This window comes from Protopterus annectens, chromosome 8.part0 (genome assembly GCF_019279795.1).
Source record: "Protopterus annectens isolate FY-2018-M chromosome 8.part0, PAN1.0, whole genome shotgun sequence".
Classification (NCBI taxonomy): Eukaryota; Metazoa; Chordata; order Ceratodontiformes; family Protopteridae; genus Protopterus; species Protopterus annectens.
This window is the reverse complement of record NC_056741.1, coordinates 261,692,986-261,710,131: the sequence shown is the minus strand read 5'-3', so window position 1 is coordinate 261,710,131 and position 17,146 is coordinate 261,692,986. Positions and strand designations below refer to the sequence as shown.

The 17,146-nt window shown below is 42.0% G+C and overlaps 1 protein-coding gene across 8 annotated transcripts in view; it reads right to left on the bottom strand.

Moving 5' to 3' along the window:
• Window positions 1-17,146, bottom strand: part of GATAD2B (GATA zinc finger domain containing 2B) — a 1,632,840-nt gene that overhangs the window by 639,818 nt on the left and 975,876 nt on the right. For all 8 annotated transcript variants that reach the window (XM_044079739.1, XM_044079738.1, XM_044079745.1 and 5 more), the window contains one exon: window positions 4,349-4,480. In XM_044079739.1, coding sequence (XP_043935674.1) covers window positions 4,349-4,480 — 132 coding nt within the window. The remainder of the gene's footprint in view (window positions 1-4,348; window positions 4,481-17,146) is intronic.

Below are 17,146 nucleotides of genomic sequence, written 5' to 3'. Positions count from 1 at the left end.
GTGCTAACTTTACCCCTTTCTCACCCCCTAAAGGGCCCATCTCTATACCGGAAGAACGCAAATTTCCTGTAATAACGGCTGCACAGGTAAAAAAACACACTCTCCAAAGCCAAGAACACAGCATCCATGGGACCTGACAACATCCCAGGCTGCGTTTTACATGAACTACAGAACGAACTGGCAACCCACCTAAGTACCACATTCAATCACAGCCTCACCTCAGGCTTTGTGCCCACTGAATGGCGCACAGCAACGGTTATCCCACTCCACAAAGGGGGAACCACCACAGACCCCAGGAATTATCGCCCCATTAGCCTGATGAGCCTGGTCTGCAAGGCTATGGAACTTATCATCATGGAACTTATAAACAATGACATTGGTAATCTCCAAACTCTGGACCCTACCCAGTTCAGGTTTGTAAAAGGCAGATTATGTCTCCTAAACCTGATAGACTTTTTTGAAGCGGTCAACAAAGCCGTAGATGAGGGTAAGGTGGTTCACACTGCCTATCTAGATCTCGCCAAGGCTTTCGACACCATCCCCCACTCTGGAATTATAGATAAACTCACTAAACTAGGTATAAATCCCTATTTCACAAGATGGGTTGCCATCTGGCTCACTGACAGAATCCACACTGTGAAAGTAGCAGACTCTAAATCCAACTTCAGACCAGTGACAAGTGGAGTACCACAGGGTTCAGTCCTAGGTCCTCTCCTGTTTGATAACTACTTCTCTGAAGTACAGGCTAACACAGAAGATCATTGGCTAACAAAGTTTGCACATGACTGCAAACTAGAAGCCATAATCAAAACTCCTAATGATGTGGACATCCTACAAAAGGCCTCACTGAGACAGATGCCTGGTGTCAAACCCATGGCCTCAAGCTCAATGCCAAAAAGTGCATTGTCATCCCTTTTGGTAAAAACTCTGTACCCATGAACTACCACATAGGTGGTAGTCTACTCAACACCAAAAGTGTGATAAGAGACCTTGGGACACAGGTAGACAGTAGTCTCTCCTTTGATAATCAAATTGTCACAGTAGTCAGGAAATCCTATTACGTGGCACACCTCATCACAAAAGGTTTCTCATCCTGAAAAAAAGAGGTAATTTTTCCCCTCTACTCATCACTCATTAGACCTATTATAGAGTACAACACCCCTTTTGGTATGTACCTCACAAGACATCTACAACAACTGGAAAGTCCGCAGAAATATCTCACAAAGACGATTACTGGCATCAAACAGATGCCCTGTGCAGACCGTCTCAAAAAACTCCAGCTTTACTCTGTCGCATATCGCCTACTCAGAGGCGATCTCTGCCTAACATACAAAGATATGTCAAACCCAGAGCTGTTGGACATGCTCCACATAAAGAAATCCCAATCCCTACGAGCTACATGCTCTAGGGACTTAAACCTTGTCACCACAATAACAGAACATACTGGAGGGATAGAGTCCTGTCCCAGAGAGTTCCCACACTCTGGAACAAACTACCTATCTATATCAAACAAAGCTCCTCATTAGCACTCTTCAAGAAAAATCTTGATGATTGGATGGGAGATAGGAAATTCACCCCGGGGATCACTTCTGTGAATTTCCCCTGCTTGACAGGTGCACAGGAGAATAATTTTCTTGGGTGGCAAAAGGCAGGGTACCATTTGGCTAGGCTTATATAGGCCCTACGGCCAATAGCCCAGTACCTACCTATGAACTTCACAGCAGGAAAAAGAACATTCGCTTCTTTCGGCTGTTCCCATTAGGGGTCGCCACAGCGGATCATCTGTTTCCATTTCTTCCTGTCCACTGCATCTTGCTCTGACACACCAACCACCTGCATGTCCTCTCTCACCACATCAATAAACCTTATCTTAGGCCTTCCTCATTTCCTGTTACCTGGTAGCTTCATCCTCAGCATCTTTTTCCCAATATACTCAGCATCCCTCCTCAGCACATGTCCAAACCAACGAAATCTTGCCTCTCTGGCTTTGAATTAGTAATACAAATAGGATTTTCTGCTCTTCTTAGCATTGGTCATTTCTGATGCTGAATTAATTGTGTTTGTTATGCTGGCTTTGTCTTTTTTTGGTTGAGTGTGTGTGTGTGTGTGTGTGTGTGTGTGTGTGTGTGGGGGGGCTCCAGAAATGAGGCCAGACATTAGGCCTTCTACAGCAGAAGTATCAAGAGTCAGCACTTGTGTAAGAATGAACAATAACAAGCACATCTGTATGAAAAGTGTGAGAAAATCCAAGGATGGATAGTACTCCCTGTGGTAAGCCACTGGGAATGCCCTCTGCAGACATAAGGAATCAGCATCTACCTGTGACTGCGCCAGTATACCCACTGAGGTCCTGCTGTCAAGCCTCTGAAGTAGCACTAACAATTGGGGAAGACAGAGAAATAGCGGGGTGAACAGAGCTGCACCATCCAACCACTCCATCAAGGGATTTGATGGGGGTATGAAGGTTTTAACAACTTCATCTTCTCATGAAGTCTTTCACAGCTTGTATTTGTGGTCTGTTCATTTTACAGCAGTACTTTTTGCCTTTGGTAGAACACCAAAGGCAGGTTATCCTAGGAAAGAAGAGACAGACATCCCCTTGCCCAAAACAGAATATTTTTGTACTCGGTTTAGGGATGCACATTTTTTTTGCTAGAAAGAATGAAATGCTTACAAGATGGTACCTGACAGCTTTTGCCAAGACAGAAAAGACAATAAAGGTGATAATCCTTTGGTGCAATCTCTCTCCTTTTGTCACACTAGCCCGTGATCCTTCAGAGACCTCTACTTACTGTGCAACTATGAGCACATCACAATGCTAACAGGTCTTCACTGAAAAGAGGCCTACACCTATTAAAATCACATGGTTAACAAGTACACTAAATCATTAGGTTCTACGTTTGCTCAACTAATGGTATTTTCAGTGAACCATTTATCCTCGAACACTATCCAGTAACCTCCTTTTCATCAAAAATCCACATCATTGGAAACAAAATCATTGCGTAGCCATAGCTGACCAACATACACACAAAGGAAGGCAGTATGGACTTACAAGTGTGCTAGGGATAAGGAAACCCACCCTTTCCCTACTGTAGTGCGATCTCAGAGTTAGTATATATAGTTAGTGGGGGATGCAGCCCCCCACATGAGGACAATAACAGTGGAGCGTCCTCATGAGGGGGACCCTGCTAATTATATATATCAACTCAGAGATCGCACTACAGTATGGAAAGGGCAAAATTTCGTTATCCCTAGCATACCTGTAAGTCCGTATGGGCACTGGGCTCAGAGGCCCTTGGAGAGGCCTCAGGAATGAATGATGTCAAAATGGCTTTGACTCATAAGGACATGTTTTGGAACAACAACATAGTGGCCTCTAGAGGGATCACACTAAGGCTTCAGCAGTAATTAATGCCAGGTATGGGTTGCAAGGAAGCCTGTGATGTAGTGTCATCAGAATCCCAAATTTTCTTCTCCTGTGTACGTTTTCAAGTATTCCTTTCCTTAGGTGGGAGGTTAGAGGAGAACTAGTGGACAACATGGTGCACCAGGACAAGACACATGCCAACTTCAGTGACAAGTGCTTCTAGAGAAATTCTGTGCTGCACTTTTAAGATCTTTTCATTAAATGAAGCACTCTGGGGACAACTGGCACACTCTAGACCCAAGCAAAAAACAACAAAAAAATAACACACATGCACACACTATGGGTGAGAAGTCTTTGAGGGGGACCGGTTTCTTGTATCTAATGCAAATTTTAACTGTAGAAAGCAGACATCTACAACTGGCACTAGCAAAAATGCACCACAAAAAAAAAAAAAAAACATTAGAATATCCATGTCCTCACTGGGATATTTATCTGAAACTCTGGCAGCAGGCAGCACCAACAGACTGACGATGCAACCAAAGGCTTAAGCTGTTCATCAAACTGCAGTAAGAAAGATTTGAAGACAGTGCCAGCCAATGACTCTTTAAATCAACAAAATTCTAACAGCCATGCTGGCCAGTAGCGGGAGGAATGGTGAAGAACTGCAGAAGTCAGGTCAGCTGTTAGGCTTCGACAGGCAGGAATCCCAAGAATCAGAACTGCAGTAGTGAATATTATGACAAACAGCTACTGCGCAAAGACAAACAAATGTAATGATACATAAAAATTAAAATTTAGAACACTTATCACACATTACGTTATATAACCATATCATCTACTTCTAAGTTAGCTACTGCTCAAGGTAAAATGAATGCTGTGTCTTTCCACAGTAAAATACTGATCACTAAAATAAGATACAACTATATGTACATTCTCTTATGTTCTAGGTTCACAGATGGTGCAAAATTGTAAACTACATACCTGCACTGTTCTTAGATTCTGTGGCTCTACCCCTGGGGCTCCAGGCCGAGGGGGCAATTTGGACAGTCCCTGCTGTCCGGTGTAAGCGGGAGACGGCTGAACTACTGAGGCAGCATTCTGTACAACTGGAGGCTGTAATTACATAAGACAGCAGTGAAGGTGAACATGAAATTGTATACATAAAGGAATAAATCTGGGGATAAGAAAATTAGTAACACAAAATACTGGACAATAACTAGCATTAACAAAGATAATTAAGAAAAATGAAATATCTCTATTTTTAGCATTTGTCTGTTGCAGGACTTCTTCCCTATTTCTGCACAGCCTTAAATTCTGTGTAGCAGAACAATTTGAGTTTCTCTATAGGCTTGTGGCAGTAGGGGAATTTAGACTGTGTGGCTTTTCAGTCACAGTTCCAAATTACAGAAATGTTTCCATACTCCAAATAACACAACAGTTTTAAACCTAAGTGTGTACTCACAACTCATTGCCACTGCACAGTAAGGAATGAAACCAAGGATTATAATTATGGGAACAGTTAGGGGTCAGTCGGTAATATTTCCCTAAAGCAGTGAATTCAGAATCAATAGTACAACTTCACTTTACTATTTTAGCTGGATTTATAAATTAATGCAGCCCAAAAGGTCCTAGCTGATAACTGTGATACTATTTACATACTGTACAGATTTCTTGTTGCAGACCTGAATTCCAATGTAGTCAGTGATTCTTTTAAGTATATAATCAATCCACAGATAATGCAGCTGTTTACACTACAAAACTCCAGGGATGAAAGATTCCAACCTTCCTCTACTAAAACCATGGTACTGTTGAACCCCGCAGTGAAAAAATAATACAAAATAAAACAGTGAAATGGTTACAATGAATGTGAGCACAACACGGCCTGAAAACTGCCATTTAAGTGGTTGCTTGATCTAATTCAGGGTGCTTATCTGCCACGTGGAAGCTGTATTGTATCATGCTCATTAAGAAAACAATGCTTCTATGTTTGTGCTTCTGGTACAGCTACACTTCTGAAGATAGCATCCACACCCATTCATTTTGTATGGTCTTGTGGAGACAAGTTGGTCATGCTCTCCACCACTCTGTACTTAAAATTCCATTCAAACTCCACTCACAAGCAATTAGTAAGGAGCCATAATGCTCAGTTATGCAAACAAAGTACTGTACAACAATATGAAGCACTCTACGATACAACTTAAACATATTTGTAAACTGCTTTGAAACTTCTACATACAGCAACTAAAATTTACATAACCCACAACCCTGCACTTGCAGCTTGACAGTCATTTTCTAAACAGCAGATGAAATCCCCTGGGCAACTACATCACAAAATAATTCAAGACACATTACAGCTTGTATTAGACATTAAGAAGAGTATTTCCTGTTTTCATCGCTTACAATAATATTATCATGAATTAAAATAAAACCCATTTCTTTACGTATTCATGAAATTCTGTTGCACTCTATAAGGCAATGACCAGTATGCCCAGCTATTCTCAAAACAAGAGAATATGATGTCACAAGAAACTTCAGCTGAACAGTAAGCTAAAGAGGCAGGTAAACTCAAAGGCATACTTAAAGTGTTGCATTATGGAGATATCTGCAAGTACCAGCAACAGCAATAATTCAATGAATGCCAGCATCATTGTATATTAACTGCATTTTTCAAATGTTTTTCTGTAATGCTAGTAAGCTAACAGTATTCTTCTAAAACGTATAACTTGTTTTGAATGAAGTACATCTGTAGAATGGCATAAAATAGTAGACTTTCAAGTCAGTAAAATCTCATTTAATTTTATTCAACTGAGGACTGCTGATAGGGTTTGACTTCTCCAGCAGTCAGTTCCATCTGTGCAGATGTCACTGCTGATGTCTATGTAGACATGGGCTGGTGAGTATCCCCCATTTAAAAGCAGCACCAGTACCAGACATTTTCTGTTATTTTCAAGAAACTTTATGAGCTTTTATCTAGAGATTCTTCATATATTTTGTTACTGTTAACCTAAATCGTTCCTCCTCCCACTCCTAAAAAAAAAAATAATCTTATAATACTAACAAAACTAAGCAGTTTGCAAATCACTTGTCCTAACCTCAAGTTAACCATACTATCTGAAAATTACACTTCTTTTGTCATTACATTCTTTACTTCCAACCATTATGAAAAAAATATAATTCATTGAGGTCCCTGTTTATCCTCTACTACACATCACACAAGGTCATTTTCTGCTGTTCTTATAAGTAAGTTGCATTCCCTACTCTCCTCATTCGGTAGTGTAACACCTGATCCACCTTCAATGACTACCTATATGTTTTACAACAATCATCTAATCATTTTATCATAGCCTTCTTTGCCCTTACACAGGGTACAGTAAGGATGCTGGAGCCTATGCTGGCAATCAATGGGTGTCAGACTCTTGAAAATCTACTCTAAACAAGTCACTGCTCTATCATACAAGAATAACACACACACATTACATGCACACCTATGGACAATCTGGAGAGCACCAATTCACCTAACAAATGTCTTTGGGGGAAAACTAAAGCACCCAAGAAATCCCACATAAAAGCAGGAAAGACACACACACACTGCAAAAAATGCACCATCTAGACTTTAAAATAAAGAACCTCTTGCTATAAGGTGGCAGTGTTACTCACTGTACCACTGCAAAATATGTACAATTAAAATCCTCCTCCACAACATTACGAATGCTAGGCAAGGAGGACTGAAATAGGTTGAGTAACCGAACAGCCTCACATTCCCTGTGCTGCACACACCGTAACCACTAACTTGAGCGACTATAATATTTACCTTTAAATTAAGCGGCTTTCCTTGTTTCATATACTTTAAATTCCTTTAACTTGTAACTTATTTCTCTGCTCTTGGAATGTAAGCCCTGCCACATTAACTTCATCAAACTCTTGTGTTATAATCAGCCAGTACCAATATTACATCTAGTCATTTAAAGTCTACTTATTTATCCTGGTTGATCTAACCATTTGCAACCCACTCAAATGTATAGCTGCTAACAAAGCTTTCTCTCACAAATTATTAAGGGGCAATATATTTATTTAATGTTAGATGCAGCTTTGTAAGAGATCAGTGAATAGTGCAGATTAGAGGGTTTTTTCTTTCTACCACTGTTATGCAAATCAGATTTGGTACATATAAGTAGCACAGGATATGGGTGTTTGCCCCCTGCAACAACACTTGTTTTTTTATTTGCACATAACTTCAACTAAACATGAGTATGTGTGTGTGTTTATTTGTACTCATCCACAGGTGTATATACACAAGTGCATTCATATATATGTATGCAGACATAGAAGACTGAACTTATGGGTGACCACGCAGAACAAATGCACGGCTGACATGGATTAAAAGGTTTATCTGTTCATTACCATTTTCCAGTTGCATCTCCATTTCCTAAGCTGCAATCTAGAGTCTCAGAGCGCCCCATTTTTTCACTTCAGTCAACAATACACATGAAGTTTTGATACAAGTTTTTAAGACTTTTACTTTCGTTATTCCAAAGCCAGATGAGCATGATACAACTACCAAGCCTTTTGACCTTAGGACACTGCATACTGTTTTCATAACATGGCTAAATCTTGTTGATATAGAAAATTTGCTCCTAATATGAAATCAGAACTCTGACTTTTCATCAGCTGATACTTCATTTATTTTACATTTGTTTACCGGGAAAGTCCGACTGGACACAGGTCCATTTTCAGCGGAGGCCCGGGGAGAAAAGCTCCACATTACAATACATTACATAAGAGTAAAATGAACTCATTACACCTCTAACCAGTAAACTTCAAATAAATTAACTTCCACATTACATAAGAGTAAAAGGAACTCATTACACCTCTAAGCAGCAAACTTAAAATAAATTAACTTCCAAATGATGCATCCTTTAAATCCACTGGCTACAGCACTTTTTAAGAGCAAACATGTTAAAAGTTCATTGTCTTTCTTCCTTTACACCCTTATCCGTCCTCCTGTTTGATCCTGCTGCTCTTTTCTCTACTCCAAGGTAAATACTAATATTAAAGAAATGAAAAATCTGGTGTCTAACGACTTCTTGCTGACTCCAGGACTCTGAAAACAAGAAAATATGAAAAATTGCCAGTCCACATCTAGCAAGAAAAAACTGAAAAGTATAATCCAACTTCAGATTTAACACTACAGGGCATCCATAACAACAGAATCTTAAGACCAATGAAAGCCCAAGCTGGGAATTAGAAGTGCCGCTGAGAAAATTGAAGACTGATGAAGAATCAGCTAGGGTAAGGGAAGTACATTAGCGTGACTGCTATGTTTCCCTAAAGTAAATTAAAGCTGGTCAAAGTAGGAAGTCAATTAACTGTCCTGAGAGGGTACTCTACTTGTGGCTAATGTGAATGCGACAAATGCAGGAAAAGTACTCACTTAAACTAAACACTGCTGCTTGGTAAACATATCACCTAACAGGAAGAAATAGAATGGAGTGGGGTTCTCTGTCAGATCAGAGTAACACCCAACAAAACTATTACTGTCGCAGGACAATGCTAAGACTATGAATCCCTCAAAGAAATGAGGCAGCTACTGGAAAGGCAAATCACCCTGGTACAGCAGAAAGTGGAACTTTTCCTCCCACAGGTAGTAGAAGTTTGGTACATGGGAGATTAGAAGATAACACCCCCATAAAAGGTACAGTTTGGTACATGGGATTTACAGGCTTCAGGAAACATGAATTGAGCAGCAGCAATAAAAATGAAAAGTAAGCAGGAAAAAGCAGCAATAAAAAAGAAATGTATCATTGCCAAATAAATTCTCTTTTCTGTATTACATAACCAACAAAACTTGACTGCTTCTAGTAACAAAGACTATGATGAAGAATATCAACTGCAGAGAAAGTACAGTTTTGTACCTACCATAAATGTAGATGTTCGAGTGCTAATACAGCTGCAGTCATAACAGATGGGTTCTCCTGCCGTCAGGCGGGTCCTCGGTCGGCCGAATTCCAAAGTCTAGGTCCGGCGTCGGTTGTCGTCGCTTCTTCCCTGACGTCAGTGCGACAGGGGTATAAAGGAACCTGCCATTTTCTTCAGTTTTCTTGCCCCAGATGTCAGGTGCCCCAGAAGGAAGGCAATACATAAATTTGTGCGATAATGCGGTGCAATATAATAAATATACACGAGTTGCACGCTGATACATCATAAATGAATTCCCCAATCAGGTTGTATGAGGATGTGTTAGCCTATAGGCCTGTCCCAAGGGGAAGGAGGGACCTGGACTGCAGCTGTATTCTTTCGAACATCTACATTTATGGTAGGTACAAAACTGTACTATGTTCATCGTGCATACAGCTGCAGTCATAACAGATGGGTAGAATCCCAAAGCTAAGAAAGGGTGGTAGGCACTGGGTGGAACTAGAAGGAGCCAAAATGCCCTGCAAGACTGCAGTGGAAAGCCTGCTCTAGATTTGGAGTATAATGGTAGGTTGTAGTGCTTGGAAGGTATGCACAGAACTCCAAGTGGCTGCTTCCAAAATATCCTTGGTAGGAACTCCTCTGAGGAATGCTGCAGAGGTGGCTGTGGCCCTGTAGGAATGAGTTCTAATGCCAGTAGGGACAGTTTTCCATGATAGGAATTGTAGGTCTGCTGTTGTTGCTGGTTCAAAGGGTGCTAGTGTCAACTTTTCTAGCACAAAGTTTAAATCCCAAGCTGGTAATGGTGGTTTCCTTGGAGGTTTTACATTCTTGATTCCTCTGAGGAATTGTCTGAGCAAAGGGTGAAAAACAGGTGTATCAAAGCTGTATTCTGCTGAAATAGCTGATGCATGTATCTTGATGGAGGAGTAGGACAGGCCTGAATGAAGAAGTTCGCCAGATACTCCAGAATGTTAGGCATATCTATGTTTGACACATCTTTTCCTCTTTCCGCACTCCAGATGACAAACCTTTTCCATTTTCCAGCATAGTTCCTTCTTGTTGAAGGTCTGCGGCTTCCAGAATAATGTCTTTAACTCTTTGGGAAAGTTCTGGAATAGCTGCTGTTATGTGATGTTCCATGCAGTCAGTTGTAAGGTTTTTAGGTTTGGATGTATGATGCTGTAGTTGTTCTGCTAACATCAAAGGCATCAGGGAATTGTCCACATATTGTTCGAGACATGCTCCTCAGTAGTGGGTACCAGTGTTGTCTTGGCCAGTTTGGAGCTATCAGGATTATCCTTGGACGCTCTTCCTTGATTTTTAGTAGTACCTTGTGTATCAAAGGAAGAGGCGGAATGCATATGCTGTTAGGCCTTTCCAGTTGAAAGAGCCGAATCCACTTTCCATGCTAATGGGTGGAATGTCCTTGTGCAGAATTTTTGAGCTGGTGATTGAGAGGTGATGCTAATAGGTCTATCTGTGGCATTCCCCATTTCTTTGAGATGGTCTTGAAGATGTCCGGATGAAGCTTCCATTCGTGGGCATCCAGTGGTTCTGCTTAATATGTCTGCTAGGGTATTGTCTTTCCTGGTACAAATATTGCCTGTAACTGGATGTTGTAGCTGAGTGCCAGGGTCCACAGCTCCAAGGTCATTCTGCATAGGGGTATGAATGAGTGCCTCCTGTTTGTTGATGTACCACATGACTGTGGTGTTGTCTGTCCTTATCATCAACTGGCCCTCTTTGAGAAATGGTTTGAACTTTTGGATTGCCAGTTTTACTGCCAGCATTTCTTTTAGGTTGATGTGCAGTTGAAGTTGATCCTGTGTCCACAATCCTTGCACGCATTTGTCCAGCATGTGTGCCCCCATCCTAGGTCTGAAGCGCCTGTTGTGATGGTCTGGCTTGCTTGACATCTGCGAAAGGGTAGGCCTGGGTTTGACTGGCATGCCTGAGCCCACCATAGGAACTCCTGTTTTAAGCATGGAATTAGTGGGATTTCTGTTTCTAGACTGTGTCTGTGTTGGGACCATAAATTCTTTAGGTACCACTGTAGTTTTCTCATATGTAGTCTGGCAAATGGAACCAAGATTATGCATGATGCCATGAAGCCCAAGGCCTGCAGTACTTTTCTTGCTGTTAACTTGTTCAGTTTTGTTAGTGCCAAGAAGTATAGAGGGAGTTCTTTTGTTTTTCTGTAGTCAGGAATGCCATTTGTTTTACTGTGTCCAATTCCGCCCAAGAAAGTCCTTGTTTGGGATGGTATTAGCCTTGACTTTGTAAATTGACTGTGTATCCCAGTACTTGTAGCAAGTAAATGACCCTTTGTAAATCTGTTGTCAGCTTGCTTTTGTTGTTCCTTGTAGCAGGCAGTCGTCCAGGTATGGGTAAATTTGAATTCCCTGAAGTCTGCAATGGCGATTACTGATGCCAGGCATTTTGTGAATACTCTGGGCAGTAGATAAGCTTCAAAGGCAATGCTGAGAATTGATAGTGCTCTGATCCTGCAAGAAATCTGAGGTATCTTCTGCAGATTGGTCGAATGGGACGTGCAGGTATGCCTCCTTGAGATCTAGAGTTACCAGCCAAGACTCCTTGCCCAGCATGGGAAGAAGTTGCTGTAGGGTCAGCATTTTGAATTTTGGGACAATGATGTATGTATTTAAGGTGGACAGGTCGAGAATTGGTCTCCAACTTTTTTCCTTTCTTGGAACTAGGAATAGTCTGGAGTAGAACCCCTTTCCTTGCTCTGCTGCTGGCACTCTTTCCACAGCTCTCATGTTTGCTAACTCCATTATCTGGTAGAGCCTCTGTTTTTGATTTGGAGGTAGATTTGGCATTCCTCTTTTGACTGGAATAGTGTGGAAGTGAAACCGTAACCTTGATCTATGGTTTGTAAAATCCACTTGTCCTTTGTTATGTAGTGCCAGTTCTTTGAAAATAAGGTTAACTTTCCGCCTAGAGGAGCTGCTATTTGTTCCCTGGTAGGCGGGTTTAGGGTTAAGTCACTGTGGTTGTGTTGATGTAGTGGCAGTGGCGTGTCTGTGCCTCTGTTGTTACCTTGCCACTGTCTTCCTCTGTGGCACCTCCTCTGGATTGGTGTCTGCCTCTGGAACGTCTATTCCTGCCGGTTTGAAATTTTGTGGAGTCAGGAAAGGACCAATTTTTGGCAGGCCAGTTCCTGCTAAACCATGAGGGTTGAACCTGCAAGAAATCTTTAACAGTTTGAACAGATTTTGCCTTTTCTTCCATTTTCTTCATAACCTGCTGGGCAGATGTACCAAACAAACTTGTCTTGTCCATAGGAGCATCTAGCAACTTAGCTTTAACATGATCCGGTAAAGCTTGTTCCTTTAGCCATGCATGCCTTCTTATCACTGTGCCTGTCATGGCTGATCTAAATGAAGCCTCCAGTGCATCATAGCCACATTTTAAGGAATGGTTGCTAACCTGTTGTATGTTATTTACCATATCTAATACATATTTCTTATCAAGAGATTCATCAGTGGTTAGTTTTTAGTTAACTGATCCAGCATAAACTCTTGGTATTGTATCATGTGAAACTGACAGTTTAAAGCTCTAGCTGAGAGAGTAGCTGAAGTGTAGACCTTTTTACCCCATCTGTCTAATGACCTTGCTTCCTTCAGAAGGAATAGGGTTTTAGCTATGGTCGCTACTGCCTTGGGGCCCTGGGATATAGTTTCTGGGTCTGCAAGTGGAGCCTTGTAAAGGTGGTGATGAGTATCTGGCACCCTGTAAAATCTGTCTGGTTTGGTAGGGGCTGGGGTAAAGAATCTGGAGCGGAGCAAGCATCATTGAAAGCATCATCCACCACAGAGAGAACAGGGGTATAGCCAAGGGCCTGTGCTGAGGGAGGCAGAAAGGTCCTAAGTCTTTTCTGGAGTCTGAAAAATCCTGTTGCTGCCATTGAACTGTTCTCGCATGGCATGCAAAGTTTCCCCAAAGGAAAATTCTTCTGGTGGGGAAGCAGCTGGGATGGATTCTTCAGCATCAGAATCTTCAAAATTGGAGAAGGAGCCTCTGGCTGGTCAGTTATGTCTGATTCATCAGCAGAATCATCAGAGGACACTGGCTCGGGGGCTCTGCCCTAGGTCTCTTCTCTGGGGGCTGAGAGGCCCTGTCTGGGTGAGATTGAGATCCTCTAATTAAAGAAATTAAATCTTCTGCCAAGGTAAGCATTTGAGAACTAGAAGAGGGCCTGGATGGGGGTGGTTTAACAGGCACTGTTTTAGTAGTCTTGGCAGCTTTAGCCCTGGCGAAGGCCTTAATGGACATGGCTGCTGGAGGCCTAGCAGCACCACGTGCTGGGGTGGAAACATCCAAGGGGATGGTGTCTGATAAGTCAACCACCGAGAGGGTAAAATTTCTGAAGTCGTTGCAAGAGTTGTAGCAGGGGCCTCAGTTGTAGGAATAGGTTCAGCTGTACTTTGTTCAGTTTTCTCGGTTTCGACCGAAACCGAGACACTCGCGGTTTGCTTGACCAAGGTTTCGCCGAAACCGCGGACCATGAGTGTCGGTCCTTATCTTTGCGCTTTTGCCAGATTGGGTAGTCGGAGGATCCGACGGCATAATGTACGCAAAATCAGAACCGAAAAACTGTTCTGCGAACTCCGACCGACGCCTAAGCCGTTCGTCGGTTGAAGGAAGGACAGGCGAACAGGCTGCTACGTCGTGGGCTGGGCCTAAACAAGGCAGACAGTAAGAGTGGAAATCTTTATGAGGTATTTGTTTCCCACAGTTTAAACAATTGTTAACTTTTTCTGACATCGGGCTGAGGCAAGAAAGAGTCCCCAACGGGTACTTAGCTTTAGAAGTCTTCAAGTAGTATTCGGTAGAAGTAATCTCTGGATCCGACCGACCGCACTTGCGAACAGCTTCTGCTCGGCGCCACGCGGCAAGAAAGACTGAGGAAAATGGCGCCGGCTGATGCCTTTATACCCGAAGACCAACAGAGATGACGTCGGGTGGAGGCGACATCAGCGAAGCGGACCGGACTTTGGAATCCGGCCGACTGAAGGGCTGCCTGACGACAGGACAACCCACTTGTTATGACTGCAGATGCATCCATGAAGGACATGTGTGTGTGTTTATTTGTACTCATCCACAGGTGTATATACACATGTGCATTCATATATATGTATGCAGACATAGAAGACTGAACTTATGGGTGACCACGCAGAACAAATGCACGGCTGACATGGATTAAAAGGTTTATCTGTTCATTACCATTTTCCAGTTGCATCTCCATTTCCTAAGCTGCAATCTACAGTCTCAGAGCGCCCCATTTTTTCACTTCGGTCAACAATACACATGAAGTTTTGATACAAGTTTTTAAGACTTTTACTTTCGTTATTCCAAAGCCAGATGAGCATGATACAACTACCAAGCCTTTTGACCTTAGGACACTGCATACTGTTTTCATAACATGGCTAAATCTTGTTGATATAGAAAATTTGCTCCTAATATGAAATCAGAACTCTGACTTTTCATCAGCTGATACTTCATTTATTTTACATTTGTTTACCGGGAAAGTCCGACTGGACACAGGTCCATTTTCAGCGGAGGCCCGGGGAGAAAAGCTCCACATTACAATACATTACATAAGAGTAAAATGAACTCATTACACCTCTAACCAGTAAACTTCAAATAAATTAACTTCCACATTACATAAGAGTAAAAGGAACTCATTACACCTCTAAGCAGCAAACTTAAAATAAATTAACTTCCAAATGATGCATCCTTTAAATCCACTGGCTACAGCGCTTTTTAAGAGCAAACATGTTAAAAGTTCATTGTCTTTCTTCCTTTACACCCTTATCCGTCCTCCTGTTTGATCCTGCTGCTCTTTTCTCTACTCCAAGGTAAATACTAATATTAAAGAAATGAAAAATCTGGTGTCTAATGACTTCTTGCTGACTCCAGGACTCTGAAAACAGGAAAATATGAAAAATTGCCAGTCCACATCTAGCAAGAAAAAACTGAAAAGTATAATCCAACTTCAGATTTAACACTACAGGGCATCCATAACAACAGAATCTTAAGACCAATGAAAGCCCAAGCTGGGAATTAGAAGTGCCGCTGAGAAAATTGAAGACTGATGAAGAATCAGCTAGGGTAAGGGAAGTACATTAGCGTGACTGCTATGTTTCCCTAAAGTAAATTAAAGCTGGTCAAAGTAGGAAGTCAATTAACTGTCCTGAGAGGGTACTCTACTTGTGGCTAATGTGAATGCGACAAATGCAGGAAAAGTACTCACTTAAACTAAACACTGCTGCTTGGTAAACATATCACCTAACAGGAAGAAATAGAATGGAGTGGGGTTCTCTGTCAGATCAGAGTAACACCCAACAAAACTATTACTGTCGCAGGACAATGCTAAGACTATGAATCCCTCAAAGAAATGAGGCAGCTACTGGAAAGGCAAATCACCCTGGTAGAGCAGAAAGTGGAACTTTTCCTCCCACAGGTAGTAGAAGTTTGGTACATGGGAGATTAGAAGATAACACCCCCATAAAAGGTACAGTTTGGTACATGGGATTTACAGGCTTCAGGAAACATGAATTGAGCAGTAGCAATAAAAATGAAAAGTAAGCAGGAAAAAGCAGCAATAAAAAAGAAATGTATCATTGCCAAATAAATTCTCTTTTCTGTATTACATAACCAACAAAACTTGACTGCTTCTAGTAACAAAGACTATGATGAAGAATATCAACTGCACAGAAAGTACAGTTTTGTACCTACCATAAATGTAGATGTTCGAGTGCTAATACAGCTGCAGTCATAACAGATGAGTTCTCCTGCCGTCAGGCGGGTCCTCGGTCGGCCGAATTCCAAAGTCTAGGTCCGGCGTCGGTTGTCGTCGCTTCTTCCCTGACGTCAGTGCGACAGGGGTATAAAGGAACCAGCCAACGCCATTTTCTTCAGTTTTTCTTGCCCCAGATGTCAGGTGCCCCCAGAAGGAAGGCAATACATAAATTTGTGGGATAATGCAGTGCAATATAATAAAAATACAGTAGTTGCAAGCAAATACATCATAAATGAAAACCCCAATCAGGTTGTATGAGGATGTGTTAGCCTATAGGCCTGTCCCAAGAGGGGAAGGAGGGAGGGAAACCTGGACTGCAGCTGTATTAGCACTCGAACATCTACATTTATGGTAGGTACAAAACTGTACTATGTTCATCGTGCATACAGCTGCAGTCATAACAGATGGGTAGAATCCCAAAGCTAAGAAAGGGGTGGTAGGCACTAGGTGGAACTAGAAGGAGCCAAAATGCCCTGCAAGACTGCAGTGGCGAAGCCTGCTCTAGATTTGGAGTATAATGGTAGGTTGTAGTGCTTGGAGAAGGTATGCACAGAACTCCAAGTGGCTGCTTCCAAAATATCCTTGGTAGGAACTCCTCTGAGGAAGGCTGCAGTGGTGGCTGTGGCCCTGGTGGAATGAGTTCTAATGCCTGTAGGGACAGTTTTGCCATGAAAGGAATAGCAAAAGCGTATGCAGTGGGCTATCCATTTTAAGACTGTCTCTTTGGAAATTGGCTTCCCTTGAGCTCCTACCGCATAGGCCACAAAGAGCTGTTCTGATTTTCTGAAAGGCTTTGTTCTGTCCAAATAATAACGCAGTTGTCTGTGGATGTCCAAGGAATGTAGTAATCTCTCCCCTTTGTTTTGAGGATTAGGATAAAAAGTAGGTAAATGTATGGCCTGATTTAAAGCTACCCTGGATACCACTTTAGGCATAAAGGACGGGTTGGTTCGTAAGGAAACTCTGTCCTGATGGAAGATGATAAAAGGCTGGACAGCCATGAGAGCCTGTAGTTCTGAAACTCTACGAGCTGAGGT